The 16,593-nt window shown below is 36.7% G+C and overlaps 2 protein-coding genes across 4 annotated transcripts in view; one reads left to right on the forward strand and one right to left on the reverse strand.

The window, feature by feature from the left end:
• Window positions 1-260: 260 nt before the first annotated feature.
• On the reverse strand, window positions 261-15,343 carry RAD17 (RAD17 checkpoint clamp loader component). Of its 3 annotated transcripts, XM_035896619.1 has the most exons (15): window positions 15,257-15,335; window positions 14,479-14,562; window positions 13,610-13,766; window positions 12,987-13,123; window positions 11,834-11,886; window positions 11,615-11,740; window positions 11,460-11,529; window positions 10,738-10,849; window positions 8,188-8,382; window positions 6,918-7,003; window positions 6,210-6,356; window positions 5,568-5,714; window positions 4,709-4,829; window positions 3,309-3,366; window positions 261-910 (listed from the first exon to the last, which is right to left on the reverse strand). In XM_035896619.1, exons 2-15 carry the CDS (start codon window positions 14,506-14,508, stop codon window positions 643-645), a joined length of 1,707 nt encoding a protein of 568 aa, XP_035752512.1. In that variant the 5' UTR covers window positions 14,509-14,562; window positions 15,257-15,335; the 3' UTR covers window positions 261-642. The 3 variants fall into 3 exon arrangements, with proteins under 3 accessions (XP_035752512.1, XP_035752513.1, XP_035752514.1); XM_035896621.1 differs by lacking the exon at window positions 261-910 and having other exon boundaries at window positions 3,345-3,429; window positions 15,259-15,343; XM_035896620.1 differs by lacking the exons at window positions 14,479-14,562; window positions 15,257-15,335 and having other exon boundaries at window positions 12,987-13,136; window positions 13,610-13,695.
• A 1,004-nt stretch (window positions 15,344-16,347) lies between these two features.
• Window positions 16,348-16,593, forward strand: part of AK6 (adenylate kinase 6) — a 3,127-nt gene continuing 2,881 nt past the window's right edge. The window contains exon 1 of the mRNA XM_035896612.1: window positions 16,348-16,372. Coding sequence (XP_035752505.1) covers window positions 16,348-16,372 — 25 coding nt within the window. The remainder of the gene's footprint in view (window positions 16,373-16,593) is intronic.

Genomic DNA, 16,593 nt, shown 5'->3' on the forward strand with positions numbered 1-16,593 from the left:
TTCAAAAAGGAATCCAAACCAATCTGTTGTATGATGCATGTTCAACTTATAAACACATAACAATCTGTGGCAGAGTACAAACCAGTACTAATACAGTAAGAGTTTTATGTACATCATTAGTATGGGATATCAAACTTTTTACATGTACACTTCAGTCTCTTCTTTCAGAAGGGCCAAGCTTCCAAACAGCAATTTTTTTGAAGGTATGAATTTTAATAAAGCCTTCAAATGCTGACAAATTATCAAATGTGTACTCAGGATAACACACTGTACAATTGCAAAGTAAATTAAAATGTGTAAAAAATAAAAATAACTTAAAGAGTGACACTGCTTATCTCCAGTCTCTTTCAAACTAATTTCAGTCATCATTTATTATTCTCTTTTTATCAATATAGATTATTTCATGGCTCAGGAGACACAGGGATTAATTTGTAATTTAGTATTCAGCTCAGGTCTGATCCTGCAAAATTAAGAGGAAGCAGAGGAGAGCTGCCTCAATCCTGACACAGCACATTTAGGCTTGGCCTCCTAGCCCACCTAAGTAGCTAAAACAGTAATTTTGTGCAGACCACACTCGTTAGCAAAGGCCACTGTGGTGTATTAATCTATTCAGCCAAGTCCGCCGTGGATATTTTCTCATACTCAGTCACTATCGTATTCCTCTATTTTTAATTCATCTTCCTCCATGATTGCTTGAGCTGCAACAGGCTGAGGCTGACTGCAAGGCAGTTCACTTCCACTGCTCTGGCTAGAAGAGAGAGGGAATCCCTCCGATTCGTTCTCATTCATTCCGTTTTTCTCCATCTGTACAGCCATCTCCGTAGCATGCATGTCAGCACGGTCCCCCTCAGAGCTAACAAAGACATCTGGTATCCCAGGATCTTTGTCAGTAAGTGTTTCGAGCTTTAACCTGTAAAATTATCATTGCAACAGTAAGTTACCACAAAAAAACCCACCAAACCCAAACGCAAAAAACACACAACCACCAAAACTCCTGCTCTCTCACACACCAGACTGCCCATGTACCACTCAAGTCACTCCCCTTTCACTGATGCTCAACAGCTTTCACTTTTCTGGCAGTAATACCCTCCATCAATCACGGTTAATTCAAGACATTCTGTGCTTACATCGCTACCTTCAGTATTATGTTTTTACAGCTCTGCGCACATCCTCCAGGTACAGATACTTGTGCCCAGAATTCAACTCCGTACAGCATACGTGACAGCCTACAGAAGACACAGGAGTTCCTCACAGGGAAAGGGCTGCCCTACGTAGCCTTAAACCACAGCAACAGCAAAATGCCAGATCACGTTTGTGCTCTGACACTTTCCCAGTACCCGCTGTGGCTTGAAGTTTCTTCCTTACGGTGACAGTGGTTTTGCTTTGCTTTCCTCACACACATGAACTGCTACCAAGTTACTGACAACAGCCCATGGTACACTAGACCCTTTCCAAGCAAAACCAAGACCCTTTAGGACAGGAAGCAGTTTAATTTGAAATGAGCAAATTAAAAAAAAAAAAAAAAAAAAAAAAAAAAAGAGCGGAAATCTTTTTCTACTGTATAATTTCTATTTGGACTTCTCAGTCTTTCTAGCATCTCTCTATCAGTATGTTACCAATGTTCCTCTATTATTTTTCCTGCTTTACATGGGAATAATAAAAACTTAGAGTTACTGACAAAAACCCATCCTGACACCAATTCCAGCTGATCAAATACCATGTGCTCTCCTCGATGCCAGTTTTCTTACTACAGTACCATTCCCATTCCATTAACAAATATAACGGAAAATAAATAAAATATTCTTATTTCCATTGAAACAGCTGCACATAAGTTATTTTAAGGACTACGTAATAACACAAAATAAATTATTTTCAATTAGGATTCCTGAAGGAAGAAAATGCTTTCTAAAATACCTACACTTCTCTCTACTTCCCTTCCAAAACAGCAAACAAATGAAAAAGGATTACCATGTTTGCAGGAGAAAGTAAGCCCTCAGATAGAACCCTAAATGACACACACCTGACTTATTAATGCAGATACAAAATATTTGTCAATATTTAAAGGTGTGCCGCAAACAAAATTCATGGCATAAGGAAGTCTACAATTAATTTGTAAATTTACAAAGACTGCCTTAAACTAGGGAGATTGCAAAAAAAATACACCCGTTAGGGACACCTTCCTTCCTTCCCAACCAGTAACCAAAATGGCTCTTAATACAACTGCTGAGGAACAGAGTGGTTCTTGGGTAACACAGCCTCTACCTTAAGTTAAACTCAGACAGCAATACCACAGTGACAAATATGAGATGCTCTGTTGGATGCCCTAACAAACTCTCTCTTGGTTAAGAGATGAAAGAGCTGGTCTCATTCCAGCTAACTGTGATCTCAACCCTTTATTAGAAAAAGACCATCACAATTAAAACTGTTTTTTCTGTTTCAGAGATACCAAAGTTACAGAAACGCAACTGGGGCTCCATGAGTATACATGATTGCTATGATTCAGAATGCTCACCGGAATCACAATATAACACGGCATGCCATGTCGACCCCATGAGTGCTGTGCAATCTGTAAGCAGAGCACTGCAGTCTCGCAGTTGAAATAAACAGTATTTTTCAGTATCTAACACCTAGGGCAGAGGAATTTCAGTAGCTATAGTTTTATTTAAAAAATACATTCTAGGCAAAGGCTTATTGCAAGTAGTCTGACAGGCAAAATTTCCCCAAAATAAAAAACAGTGCTGCTATCCAATTTCACGGGAAGCACTCATTAAAGTATTTTGTAGTTCCATAGTTACACAACTGCTTCAAAGGAAGTAAGAATAATTCCCCATTATACTTCCTTTCTTACACCTCTAACATGCATATGAACACAGAATGTTCTATCAACCTTGCAGATTAATGTTTTATGTCACGATGTAGGCAAAGTGCACTATAGTCTTTCAATTCATTTTTACTCTCAGGTAAACGGTTTTGATTGTAAAAAAATATTTTACTCAGATCACGCACTGGAGAAACACAGATATTGTCTAGGGCAAAGCTAATATTTGATGTAATGGAAAAGAAAGCTGAACAAGGATTAAAAGCAAGAGTATAGTTACAATGTTGCTACTAACATTGTAATGATAAGTAGATTTGAACTAAAACAAATTTTAACAGGCAAAATACAAAACTGTGCTGGAAGTGAGAGAAAATGTCACATCATAGATGTACACTGAAGATGCTACTCTCTGAAAGGGTTCTCTACCTCAATATATTAAGAAAGAAAGAAAGTACTACATTCTTTAAGAAAAGACAGAAGTCAAGCTTACCTCCCAAAATGTCTTTTCAGCGGTAGCCTCCCAATGTCTTGGATAAAAGCAATCTGAGCTGAGAACAAAGAATCACCAGTATCACGTTGGGTAGATCACAACGCACATACAGGTAAACATACTGGAGAATAAATGTCGTCAGCTCAGTCAAACATTTGCAATATTTTGGATAGCAAAACACTGCATGCACGTGTATGTATTTTTTTTTCTTCAAACTGTTTAGCATATTACCACAACATATTTATAATTGCCTACGCATAAAAAAATCCCCGACATGCATCAACTGTGTATTTATGATGCAGTTATTATTCCATAGCCTACAAAACAAATCCATCCTGATGTAAAAGCCTTAGTTAAGACATGAAGCCTTTTATTATAAGTAATTAACATAGCACAAGCAACTCAACTGTCTAAACAGTAATTTTTTGTATTATGTACCACAGAAAGTAAATTTTTCTGCATGAACTATCTGCTATTGGCTTACCTCAGGTTACACTTTTTTAATGCACTGCAAACTTGGATTTTGTTTACTTTATCTGGGAAAGGCTTTTTAAAGCCTTTTAAGTCTGTTGATGTTACTGGAAAGGGATCAGTAAACAACAAAGATCTAGTTATATTGCCTACTAGGTTTCCAAAAGTCTTCTCACCAAATCTCTAGTAAATTTAAAAGAAGCCCTAAGCCTAAGAGAACAACTTAATTAGTAAAGTTTGATAAATAATGAATGAATAGGGAATGGGGAGAGGGATATGAGGTAAGTTAACTCTTGCAATGGAAAAAAGTTGCCAATACAGTTCTGCAGAGATCTGTGCTAGGACCTGGGCAGTCCAGTACATTCTTAAATGTAATCCTGTGAAAAAAGGGTGTGAAGATTGAGATGAACAAGTTTGCTGATGCCACCCAGTTAGACAAGCTAATAAGGATGTGGCATACCAAAAACTGTGCAAGGACCTTAAGAGACTGAGTGAGAGGGCAACATGACGAAATTCAGAAGTACACAGATACAAGAAATCCATGCAGTAAAAAAATTAAAAAAAAAAAAAAAAAAGGAAAAAATGCTTTCAAATACTCCAGCAAGAAGACCCCATCTTACACATTCATAACACATCATATAAGCCTCACTTCTGCCAAGAGAGAGAGAGACTTATTTTAATTCTTTCAGTTGCATAAATTTAAAAAATATTCTTGATGCTGTTTCAAACCTAACAGGACAGCTTTAATTTTGGCTGTTACTAGAAACATTTTTGGATATCAGCTATGTGCATTTACCATAAGTGATTTTTTTTTTTTACTGAGGCAAAAGCACAGATAGTATTGACATCTTGGGTTACAAAATTTTCCAGTATACTTTAATTACAAAAAGAAAAAAAGAGTCCAAGATCAAGAGTTACACCCATCTTACCTTGGTTTCTCATTGGATTTGCTAACATAGCAAGATAAGGCAATAGCTCTGTCTGAAGACACTCAGGAGGTAAGCAGAAGCTTGAAAACAGAGATTTTGCAGCAAGGCAATTTTCTTGATACTGTAAGAATTGGGGGAAAGAAACACAAGTGAAAAACCTGGTAAATCTTTATTAATGTAGATATTCTGTACGGTGAAAGACAGCCTTTCTTCTTGCCTGCTGGAAGACTACACACAAGCTACTGAAAAATGAAAACAGAAAAAAAGATAGCAGTCAGAGTTAGCATACAGATGATATAGATAGTAAATGCCTTAATTTTTGTCTTTTACTGGGCATTACAATTTCCAGAAAATATTTATTCCTTGATTATAGAATTTCCCACCCATCCAGGCCAATACCTTTTGCCACATAGAGCAAGAGAAGTATTAGTTCAAATGTAAAAATTTGCCAAGAGGTTGGGTACCTCATGAATGAGCTATTTCCAATAAACAGATAAAACACAGCAGCAGTAATTTGTTAAACTTACACAACAGTTCAATGTGCCTTGAACTGCACAAAAGCTTAACTTACTTTCAGGAATACTTTATAGTATTTCAACACTCCTTGTCTTGCCTTTAACTTATGATTGACTCTTGCAGCAGTATGCCAACCTGGACACAGGAATCAGACTTTGTCAGAAGTCTCCAATTTATTTTTCCATTAAAGGAACAATACAAACAGAACTCTTCAAGCAAGTGCTTTTTAGAAGTAGCTTATATCAAAATAGGATATTTGACAAGTTTAGCACTGTAACCAAATCTCATCTACACTACTCAATTGTCATACCTTACTTTAAAAAAAGAACCAAAAAACATTTACCTTTTTGTTGATAAAGAACCACTGGGGTTTATGTAAAGGCCGGAACCCCATCCCTCCTTGGTTCTGGGCAAAGGCTCTGGATGTATTTGAATGTATCACCCCTCGGGTAGCCACAGATGCACTGTATTTTTCCATCACAAGCCGTGTCTAAGAGGGTAATTGGGCATTATGTGAACTCAAGGTCTCTGTACAGTGCACCTCATTTGAACTAGAACACACTCTGTAATTGCAGTGACACAACACACCCAGAATACATTTAGGTTACTGTGAAACTTTTACTCAAAGTAGCTGAAGGAAAAATCTAGCTCAATTACGTCAGGAAAAAGGCATACAGACTCAAACACATTTTCACCATAAATACGTTCTATGTAAAAATACTTTGTAGAGTATTTTACAAACACTATAACCCACTATAATAAAATACTGAGAGAAGTTGGAGCTGCATCTCTTCTGTAGCTGATGTGCTTTAGCATCCATTAACAATTCACAACCACCTATAAGTTTGAAGTGATATGGCTTAATTCTTATTGAATTGTAAGAAAATTGCTTTCTACCACTTAAAAACACTTAGAGAAAAATTTAGAAACCTAATGTCAGAGTATTAAAAAAAAAAGTCTGTGTGTATAAAAAGATGGCACTTACACTCCAATTACTACAAAGGACATCAGCGGTGCTCAAATATTCACTGGCTCTCACTACATCATCCATATCAGAAAAAAAGTCTACGTAGTTCTGGTGAAGGTATAAGTTAAACATGCTTCCAGACATATGGGATTTGTCAACAATATCCTATTAGGGAAAAGAGAAGTTCAAGCTTTACACAGTGTATAAGGAAAAGCATCCTATAGAAGTTATGAAACGTGTAGATGGTTAGGGAGCTGGCACGCATACAAAATGGAGGCTGGTTTTGCTCCCAGAGAAGCCTAACAGTGGGGATGGAGGGGCAGAAGCCATTGCTGTCTTCAACTCTCTTAGTGGGCGGTAACAGAGAGGTGAACTCTGATTCCTCTTGGCAACACACAGCAGAAGGATGAGAGGTAACAATCACAGGCTGCAAGCAAGGGGAAGTCCACCTTCTACTACACGTCCACTAGTGAGGTGAGAGAATTTTTATCCCTCGAGATAAACTCAAAACCGATCAAGAGCCTGGGAGCCTAAGCTACCTTTGAAGTTAGCCTCCAGAAGTCATTTCCAGAGTAATTATTCTGTAACTTAAGACAGATTGAGTACACATATATTAAGATCAGCAACAAACCCACTGTGCTTGAGAATTTACATCATCACTTAAAAGTTTGTTTTGTTTAGGTTTTTTCAAACCAAACTGGAATCGAGTAGTTATTGCAGATGTACCTCAGGCTGAATAAGCAAGGTGTCTCGATGGTATTCTGATAAGTGAGCAGGCAGCTGAGGGAATTCTGCTTCTGACACCGGTTCTCCTACAAAGGATTTTACAATCTTTAGTCTTTTAGTATCATTACATTTATTTACATTTCTGCACATAATCAAAAAAGCCAGACAAAGAAGACACACATTTCATATTAAATATTCAAAATTAGAATAAAAAATAGACAGTAGGAAGAACAGAGATGTGTAACTGCATGAACAGTGGTTCTCACATACATTAAGCATCATTTTTAGCAACTGTCATCTCTACCAGCAACTGGATTACCCCATTTTTAGTTCCCAGAAAGCTCTGATGCAGGCATAAGTACTTAATTATATAGTCAATATTATATAGTCAACAACATGTAATTAATTACATTATGCTTCATATAACAAATTCCATGTAATTATTTTAATATTCCCTCATCTCACTATTTCACCTCAGTCGATTTTGGAACTGATGCTGTGAACTATTCCTGAAATGCAGACAGCCAATGGCATTATGGATCCTGATTTAGCTGAGTGCAGATAGTACTAGTTTAATACGTACCAAATGCTTATGAGTTATAGTTTTTAAAATGTTAAAAACCAGTACTGTAACCACACACAGGAAGCAGGCAGGTTCTGTAAATTTACAGAACCTGCGTGTATAAAAAGTAGAACTTTCAGTAGTAGTAAGGTGGAAATTATTTTGGAGAGGTAAAAGGGAGAAAGGGTATGACAGAGAAGCGTTAGAGGTTTTCAGGTCAGAAAGGGGAGAGCACATATGTCTGTTAAAGAGTTGAGATAAACAGCAGAGAGGAAAAGACAGCAGGGGGAGTCAAACTGATACACAGAAATAAGGGAGGCAGTAGCTATGAGGCTGCAGGGGTTTTCTGCAATACAGACAAGGACAGAACAGCACTGTACAACGTGTAATTCTGCACGAAAGCAAAATTTGCTGTTGTGCAAAGCAACAAACATGGTTGCTATCTATCTAGCTTTGTGTGCGTGACAGCACATGGACCTAATGCAACTAGAGTTATGTAACTTTATTACATACGTTTATTTACCTAGTAGATACAGACAGCTGCAATCTCAGTTACCACAAAATTTTATTACTGTTTCTATACTGTTACTAATGCCCAAACAAGAGAATTAGAGCTCACCCAAAGCCTTACTTACTTAGGCAAATCTAGCCATTAGCAGCTGACATGCTTTGTCCACTGAAAGGAAGAGTAAGTCAAAGTTTTCTTACTTTTGCAGTAAATTATTTTCCCCAGAGCATGGAAAAGAAAGATGGAAGCATCTTTGCCACCAATAGTTTGTATCTCCTGGTCTTCTGAAGTATCAGATTTACTTTTCTTTCTTCCTTTAGATGCTGCTGCTGCTTCACATTTTAGTGTGGAGCTCCTTTTCTTCCTTGACCAAAACTCTTTCTCCAATGAGCAGTCTGTCAATGACAGCAAAAATACAATCAGGATAAAGTACATGAATCCAAAAAAGTTTTCTGTTATATGCTACTGCTAATGTTCTAAACAAATAAATGTAACAAACAGAAAAGATTATATATATACAGGCGCTAAGATAAAACTCCTTTATTAGGAAGACACCCAGTCACCTAAACTAGCATGCTTCATTCCCCTCCTGTCCCTTAAGCCACAGCTAAGGTGCCAAGTATTTTTTTGAATAATAAATATCTGTCTTTAAAAAAAGCTAGCGTTCTTGCTTATTCATTCCAGTTCTGATGCATCCCCAACTTGCCTTTCTTAAAAATGTCTTCTTTATAAAGTACAAGTGCAAATGTAAGTAAATTACATTTCAGTTACATTCTGTTCACTTATCAGTTTATCTTCTATTTGCTTTATCTGTATAATGCTTTCACTGAAATATAAAGGGGCAAAGAAAACCTTTCATTTAGGTGATTCTTCCAACAGCCTACCAATTTCCACAATGTTTTGAGCTCCAAGGAATAAAACCCTTCTACTCTAATTTAAACCTGAAAAATTTTCACCCACAATTCGATTTAGTGTCAGGTGAATGTTCCTTATTGAGCTAAGAGAACTCATCCTATAAGTATTTATCTTCCTTTTCTCCCACAATTACCATGGATCCAGTTTATCCATTAATACTACTACAAAGTGAATGTATTGCTTGTCTTTAGACATATGCACAAGTGAAGAAAGAAATCACACATATGTAAAAACCAATACTGCCTTCTCAGGACATCAACAAGGAAGTGAGATGCCTCCAATATTTACAAAACATCACTGGCTGCCAATCATTTGCCTAACCAAAATACCCAAACAATTGAAAAATTTCTGTTTGACATTGAAGGCAGCTCTTCTCAGTCTGTTACAGAACATGGGAGAAGAGAATGTTCAGCGTGGTACAACCTGAATATTTATTTCTGAGATGTCATGTACATGAGCTGTCGAACCATATGTCTTTGTCTTCTCCCAATTTCTCCTCATAACTCTCATGTTTTTACATTCCAAGGTAATTTACTAAAAATTACACAAACGAGTCATTTTAAGATCATTTAGATTTTCTACAGTATATAGAAGCTACTTAGCATCCAGCAGAGAGCTACTGCAAACTTTTCTCAGGTTATCACCAACCTCCTATTTATTTACTTCATGGCATTATCATCAGAATGCTTTTACTGAGAGGAATTTTATATTTTTCTGATTAACACAGAAAAATACAAACTTAGTATACTAGAAGACAACATCAGAAGAATTTAGTTTCCATGTTTGTGAGTTAAGTGTAGAAATTTGACTCTCTCCCTTGTGTAATTTAACAAACACAGCTAAGTCAATTTCAATTTACTCTAAAACTCAAACTACAACCCTCCTTCTTACAACAAGGACTTGAAACTACATTTAATCCTGTATTCCATGAGCACATTTTCTATTTGCAAGATGGGTGGGAGAGAAAATGAGTAAAAGCAACAAGATCATTGCTAGCTTTATGATGTACTGCAGAAGACAGTTGTTGAATTTACTTCCTTATTTCTAGGTTGAATATAATTGCTGGCATGTTCTCAGAATGAACTATAGTTCATGCCAGAGTACTGCTTTTAAAAATCATAAATTATGTAACTCACATACATTGGTTTCTTAACAATTATTGACTTTGAATGCTTATAGAAGACACAACAGTAAGTCACCTGTTTTCTTTCACAGTTGGAATATTTAAAATAATCCTAAAATAAGTCCAATTTGAGCATTGTCCAACCAGGTCCTTTGGAGACTACTAAAACACACCACTTTGAAGTTACTCTACAATACACTCAATAACTTCACAGTAGGTCATGCCACCTCACAGCTTTTCAATTTACCAACAGCTGCAAGAACGCCAAAGCGAAATGAATCATTACAGAAATGCTGTATATTAAGTCTATTTCAGAAATGCTTTAAGGGTAGAGATAAGGACACGGAGAAGCATAAAGAACCAAGCAATGAAAATATCCCTTTCAAATTAAGGTTGCATCGTAAAAGCTGTGATCAGTAAACACACACCAATAGCAAAGATACCAAGAAGAGTGCATTTAATTAAATTACATCAACACACACGTAGCTGATGTTACACCATTTTAAGACTACATATAACACTCATGAAATGGAACATTTTCAATCAAAAACCAAAAAAAGTCCAAACTTTGTGTCTTTTATTCCTGCTCCAGAGCAGCATGTCAAAAAATGTTTTGCACAGCCCACCTGTCTGTGCTCCAATAGTGAACAGAATACCTTTACAGCAGAAATGGTCAAAATGTCATTAACTTAACAAAATCATAGGTATTTACCTTTCATAGAAGAAAACTGAAGACTGTTTATTGCACTTCTTATATCACCTGAACAACCTCTGCAAAGCAACTCCAGGGAAGTTCTATCAAGAGCATAATTCTTTTCTCTGTTCTACAAGGAAAAGCAACATTCAAAGTAATAATAAAAAGTAGGGAAAGGAGTATCTGACTATTATTCAGGCTGTGGGGACCCACCTCTGATACACAGCACTACATGAGCACCCACCATGTGCTCAAACCATTTAACATTCAATCCATTTAAGCACATTGCCACATTTTATATAGCAATATTAAAGAGAATAATGCATGGAATTCTTTGCAAGGTGTCACTCAGTATCAGACTTGGTTGTAATCAAAACAGTTCAGGAATAACACAGGATTTAAGTTTGCGACCTCTTCTGGCCTTGCTGGATACAATGAAAATTACTTCCATTCCTATTATTTGTTTCACATATATAGTTTCTGTAATAGGCAGAATAATTTATGGAAGTAACTCTGAACACTTAGAACAGGGATCAGGTGGAACTAATCTTAAAAACAAGACTTCTTTCCAGTTTGTTCCTTGTTTTCCGTTGGGGGGGCGGGGAGGGCTGGGGAAGGGGTTTTGCTATCAAAGATTAAACAAACACAGTAACAAAATATAAATAACATATTTCAGATATCAAAGTCTGAAACCTTTTGGTCCTGGCACTGCACAGAAGTTACCAGTTTTGACAACTTACCATACTAGCTTCTGTTGCAGCTATTCGATTAAGAACTTTCATCATATTTGTTGGTGCAACAGGCTTGAAACTGTTGAATTTCATTTAAAAAAAATTAATTAGTTTCTGACTTCTCATTTATTTCAATCAAGTTTTAATGAGATAAAAGATCTTACCTGATAGTGGATATACACAATTCCTCTAGAATTTCCGCTGGGAACAGTAATCTCTGGTTGCTGTCTCCACTGAAGTTATCCGAGATTATAAATATGAGGGGACATCTACTTGTACTAACAAATCTCCTAAATTGAAAAATAAGCAAGTATAACAAGAATTTAACTCCAGCATACTGCAAGTGGCTACAGTTAATCATTAAAAACTTACTTGCAACTGACCTGAGAATGTCATGTAGACTGCTAGGGTCTCGATAGAATTGGTTAGGTATGTCCTATTCAAAACAAAAGAAGTGCTGTTATTACATTCAGACATACATGTTCTCTCCCACAGACTGACTGTTACGGCACACTACGTTGCTACACATCTTTTCTTCCTAGTTAGCTTGCTTTCAACTACGTTTGAATGTGGCTAACAGTAAAGATAACCAGGGGGAAAAAAACAAAGGGGAAAAAAAAAACAACAAAGCATAGCATTTGTTTGTTTTATTATGGAAAAAATTTACCTAAAAAGAAAAATTTTCTTTCTGTCCTTCTTTCCCAAGAAACAGCCTTGGGTGATTACACTGCCTACGACACAGAATTTTACTCCGAGGATAACCGCTGAAGGTAGCAGCTCCACTGAGGAAAAGAGCAGGCTATGTTATTTGAGATATGAGAGGACCTACACAAGGAAGTGACTTCATGAAGAGAAGTCACAGAAAACTACAGTGCCTCACATTACTTAGCTAGAATTTTTATCTCATCTGTTCTTTTTCTTGAAAGTTTACAGACAACCTGACTATCATAACTTGTAAAATTCCTGTGTCAGAAAAAACAAAAAGCTTAGAAACAAAACGCTATGGAAACACACTCCTGAACAAGTGAAAATACCATTATGGCTTACAAACCCTCAGAGTTCACATCTCTGCCCTAAACAACCCCCCCTGCATAAGACCAGGCAATGCTACATGTCAAACGCTTTCCGACTGTATTATTTCTCACATACCTTCTACACTCTCCTGCACCCTTAATAACAAGAATAGTGGGAGTTTTTTCTCTCCTGTTTATACACACATATATTTCTAGAAAGCTAATCATACAGAAACATGGGCATGACTTGTCAATATTGTTTTGATCTATGTTTTGATACCCTGTTACTTATTTCTGTACACAAGGTAGTCTCCAATTTCTGCCTATTCACTTATATAGTTTAACTACAGGTAGAACTTGGTTCTAGCCTGCTGTAGAGACTCGAAAAGTAACAAAGAACTCATCTACAGTAAAGCAGACTAACTTTTGGCAACACCAATCCACCAGCCGAAGCTAGTTAGGATGTCAATATTATAATAAAAGTTACTGTTTTCAAAACAAGATTTCACAAGTTTTCACTTACTTCAATAAGAATAAGCTTTTTATCATTTTCTGAGGGCTCCCCAAGCATCTGAAGTTTGTTATACTTATTTGCTCTTAACAGAAAATCTTGAAAGATAGTTGCTTGGGCCTGACTCGGTAACGTATGAAAAACTGAGTCTGAAAAAGAAAACTAATTAAAAATATGTATTCTATATTATACCAAGTAGAATATAAATACCCACAAGAACTAATAGCCACCCATGCTATTTTCTGACAGTAGCCATTGAACACCAGCAGCCAAGCCCTTTGGCAAACACATTACAAATACAGAGAATTTTTAAACGGTAGAATTCAATTGAGGAGCCAGGCCAAGACAGACTTACCTATTTTTATTTCATTGGCTCAGAGATATCCAGGCTATTACACAGTGCTCTACACTGATTTAGATTGCAAATTATTTTGGAGTAAATACTGTAAAAAAACTAAATCCCTTTTCAAATAAAAGCAAAATATTCTTATTAAACACTAAGGACCTGACTTACACGGATGTGGATCTGACTTTCTACATGACAGAGACAAAAAAACAATTAAAAAAATACAGAATACAAAAATCACAAAAGTTACTGGAAGAAAAGAATAGAACAAGAAAATCAAAATACTTACCAGGGCCAAACATATTTCTTAAGTCTTCTTTTGTAAAGTCTAAAGATATTGGATTGGTCCATTCTTGCACCTGAACGCCAAGATCTTTTGCTAATATTTGTATAGTTGCAGTCTTTCCACAACCAGAAGGACCAGTCAGCAGTAAAACAGAGGCACCCTGTCATGGGAGAGAGGGGAGGGGGAGAAGACCAACAAAAATCCCAAATGTGATAAATAAGAGTGAAAGTTGGCTGAAGATGAATATTGGCTGAATTTCTTCTATAGTTTCTCTGGTAATGGTTCTCTTTTCCCAATAAAAAACTTGAGTTAAATATTCTGTGTTATTAATTTACCAGTTGAGTATTCAGATAGAAAGAGGCCAGAACTCCAAAAGCCTTGCTCTCAGTTTTTAATGTATCTGTTCAGTTAACTGCACACCATGTACACTACCAACATAATCCGTACTGAACTGGAGAATCGCGTCTGAAAAACACTAGGCAAGACTGGTACATGATGCATAAAAATGTCTCTTACCCATCAAGACGTTAAAAGCACCCTATCACATCAAGTCAGTGCAACTGAAAATTTGCCAAGATACTTAAAATTAATCTGTGGGAGATATAAAATGCAGTTACAAGCACACACTGAAGAGGTATGAACTGGCTGGATGCTAGAAAATGGTATTTCAGAGCCCAACCAGAATCCATCTCTTAGCAGCATAAACCCTAAACAAATGTAAAAGCTCTAATCTATGTCCTTAACAGATTTCTTATTATGCAATACATAATCACTACCCACAATTTGAGGTTTTTCTCTGAAATTAAAATTAAATTGAACCCAGCTTGTTTGTATGGTTTTAATATCTCAGCTGCTACTTTTAGCAAGATTACCTGCTTTGGCTGCCTCTGAAATATGTGCATTTTTAACCAGGTTTCCACTTCTTCAATTTTCTTCTTTTGCACAGCAAGGTCATTCTAAAACAAGATTAAAATATAAGAAATGCATATAGACGCCTCTTGGTTTCTAAGACTGTAATGATGAGATTCAAGAACAGAATATATGCTGACTAGAACATTAACACATGCATACGTGTACATTCCAGTTACATATGTTTATGCTACATAGAAGTGCAACAGTTAGGGATAACCATTTCAGCCTGTTTCTTCAAACAACGAATTTTCCCTTGCTTGCAGCTGGGAAATATTGAATTGTTTATTATTCCTGAAGTAACATCACTACAATCTTGCCTGTTTGTGTCAGTATGCTTTATAGCCATTGCTGGTACTTTTTAGGCTCTACTGACTCTTATACTACATACTACTACTTCTTTAGCTGTTGATTTCCCTAGTACTTGGAGCTGTCAGATCTGGATGAAATTCAGTAAAGGGTTCAAAAGTTTAGGAATGGATGGACAGGAAACAACAGCTCATCAGTAGCTCTATTTCCTCAGGAAGCCTGGGGGAAAAAAATGCCTCTCCTACAGAGAAATAGCTCATCAAAATCTTAACTACAGACAGTAAATAAATCAAACTGGTACTTCACTGCCCTAATAACATAGGCTATCCTTAGAGCCTGACCAATACTGACTACGAACAGCAGCCCAACATGCTACAGCGTGATGTTACACGATAATGTTAATGCTACATTAGCACTTAGAACAAGTCTCACACCTGAGTTTCAGGTTTGTATCTATCTACCCACGGCTCATCTTGAGATTGGCTCCCGTGTTGTCTGTACTTGTTACAAGGCAGATCTACTGAAGATGACTTTGTTCTTTTTCTGGACAGAACTTTGGGTTTGCTACTTTCTGGCACAGAAGTCAGGTTTTTCTTCTGCTGCCGTTTTTTTCCAGAGTTGCCTTCTAGTGGCTTCACAGGAACTGCACTAGAAGAAATATTTGTGTTTCCAAAGAAGTCATCAAAAGAACGTGCCAACCAGTCTGTTACCTGGTAAAATACAAATATTTTGGTATTAATGTAGCGCTCTCTTCAGCTTAATTGGGTACAGTTGTCTCCAGAAAATTGGCGATTTTTATCAAGTGTATATAAAAATATCATGTAGGCGTAAAGAACATTATTAGTACTGAAAGGCATACTACTAGTTACCAAGAAACATGGACACATATGCTTTTTGAATATGCCATTTACATGCTTCTTCAGCATTAAAAGAGCTACACCTTACACGTTGTGATAGAGTATTTTGTGGCAAATTGGCAAATCAGAAGAAGCTGAGGGTGCCACAAAGCTGAGGGTGCCACAAACGCACATTCAAACTAAAAAAAGTAAAATTAAAACAGAGATAAGAATGAAAAAATAGCATAAGCTTATTTATACCATTTTTATATTCAGGTTACATTCATGTTGTCTCTGTATAGTTTTCATTAAGTGGCAGGGTTTTTTTCTTTAACATTTACAATGCAGCCATTCATGCTTACAGTTTAGAAATAGGTTACAGAGAAAACTTATTTAGGCAGCACAGCAAAATCAAGTATCATTTGTTTGAAATACCCTGCTAGGACCAGTGTACAAACTTACACCACAGAGCCACTTTTCAGCCCACCTGTGGTCCTAAGATAACATCCCAGCGGTTACCCGCTCTCTGCTGCTAACAACCGTGCAATAACCTTTCAGCATAGGAACCATAATGGGCTACATGCCGAAACACAGTTCTGTGGAAATGGGAGTGATGGAGTAGACACGTCACCTCCAAAAAGGTCTGTGAATACGCTACAGTTTGCACGTCTTATAAATTAATGCAATATGCCGTTACCAGACAAGAAATTAGGTGAGAGTAACGGGCATTAGCAACCGTGAAAGATGATTTGTCTCTGCACAGTTTGCTTTTAACGTTATTATGACAAAAACTATTTTTAGTTAAATTTGCATATTTACCAGCGGGCCGGATACCACCGTGTCAGGGGGTTTCCTCTTTACACGTTGCACTAGTGAGAAAACAAACATCTCCCACGTACGAAAAAAAAAAAAAACAAACCCAAAAACATAACC

The sequence above is a fragment of the Egretta garzetta genome, unplaced genomic scaffold (genome assembly GCF_000687185.1).
Source record: "Egretta garzetta isolate BGI_Z169 unplaced genomic scaffold, ASM68718v1 scaffold136, whole genome shotgun sequence".
In the NCBI taxonomy this organism is placed as follows: Eukaryota; Metazoa; Chordata; class Aves; order Pelecaniformes; family Ardeidae; genus Egretta; species Egretta garzetta.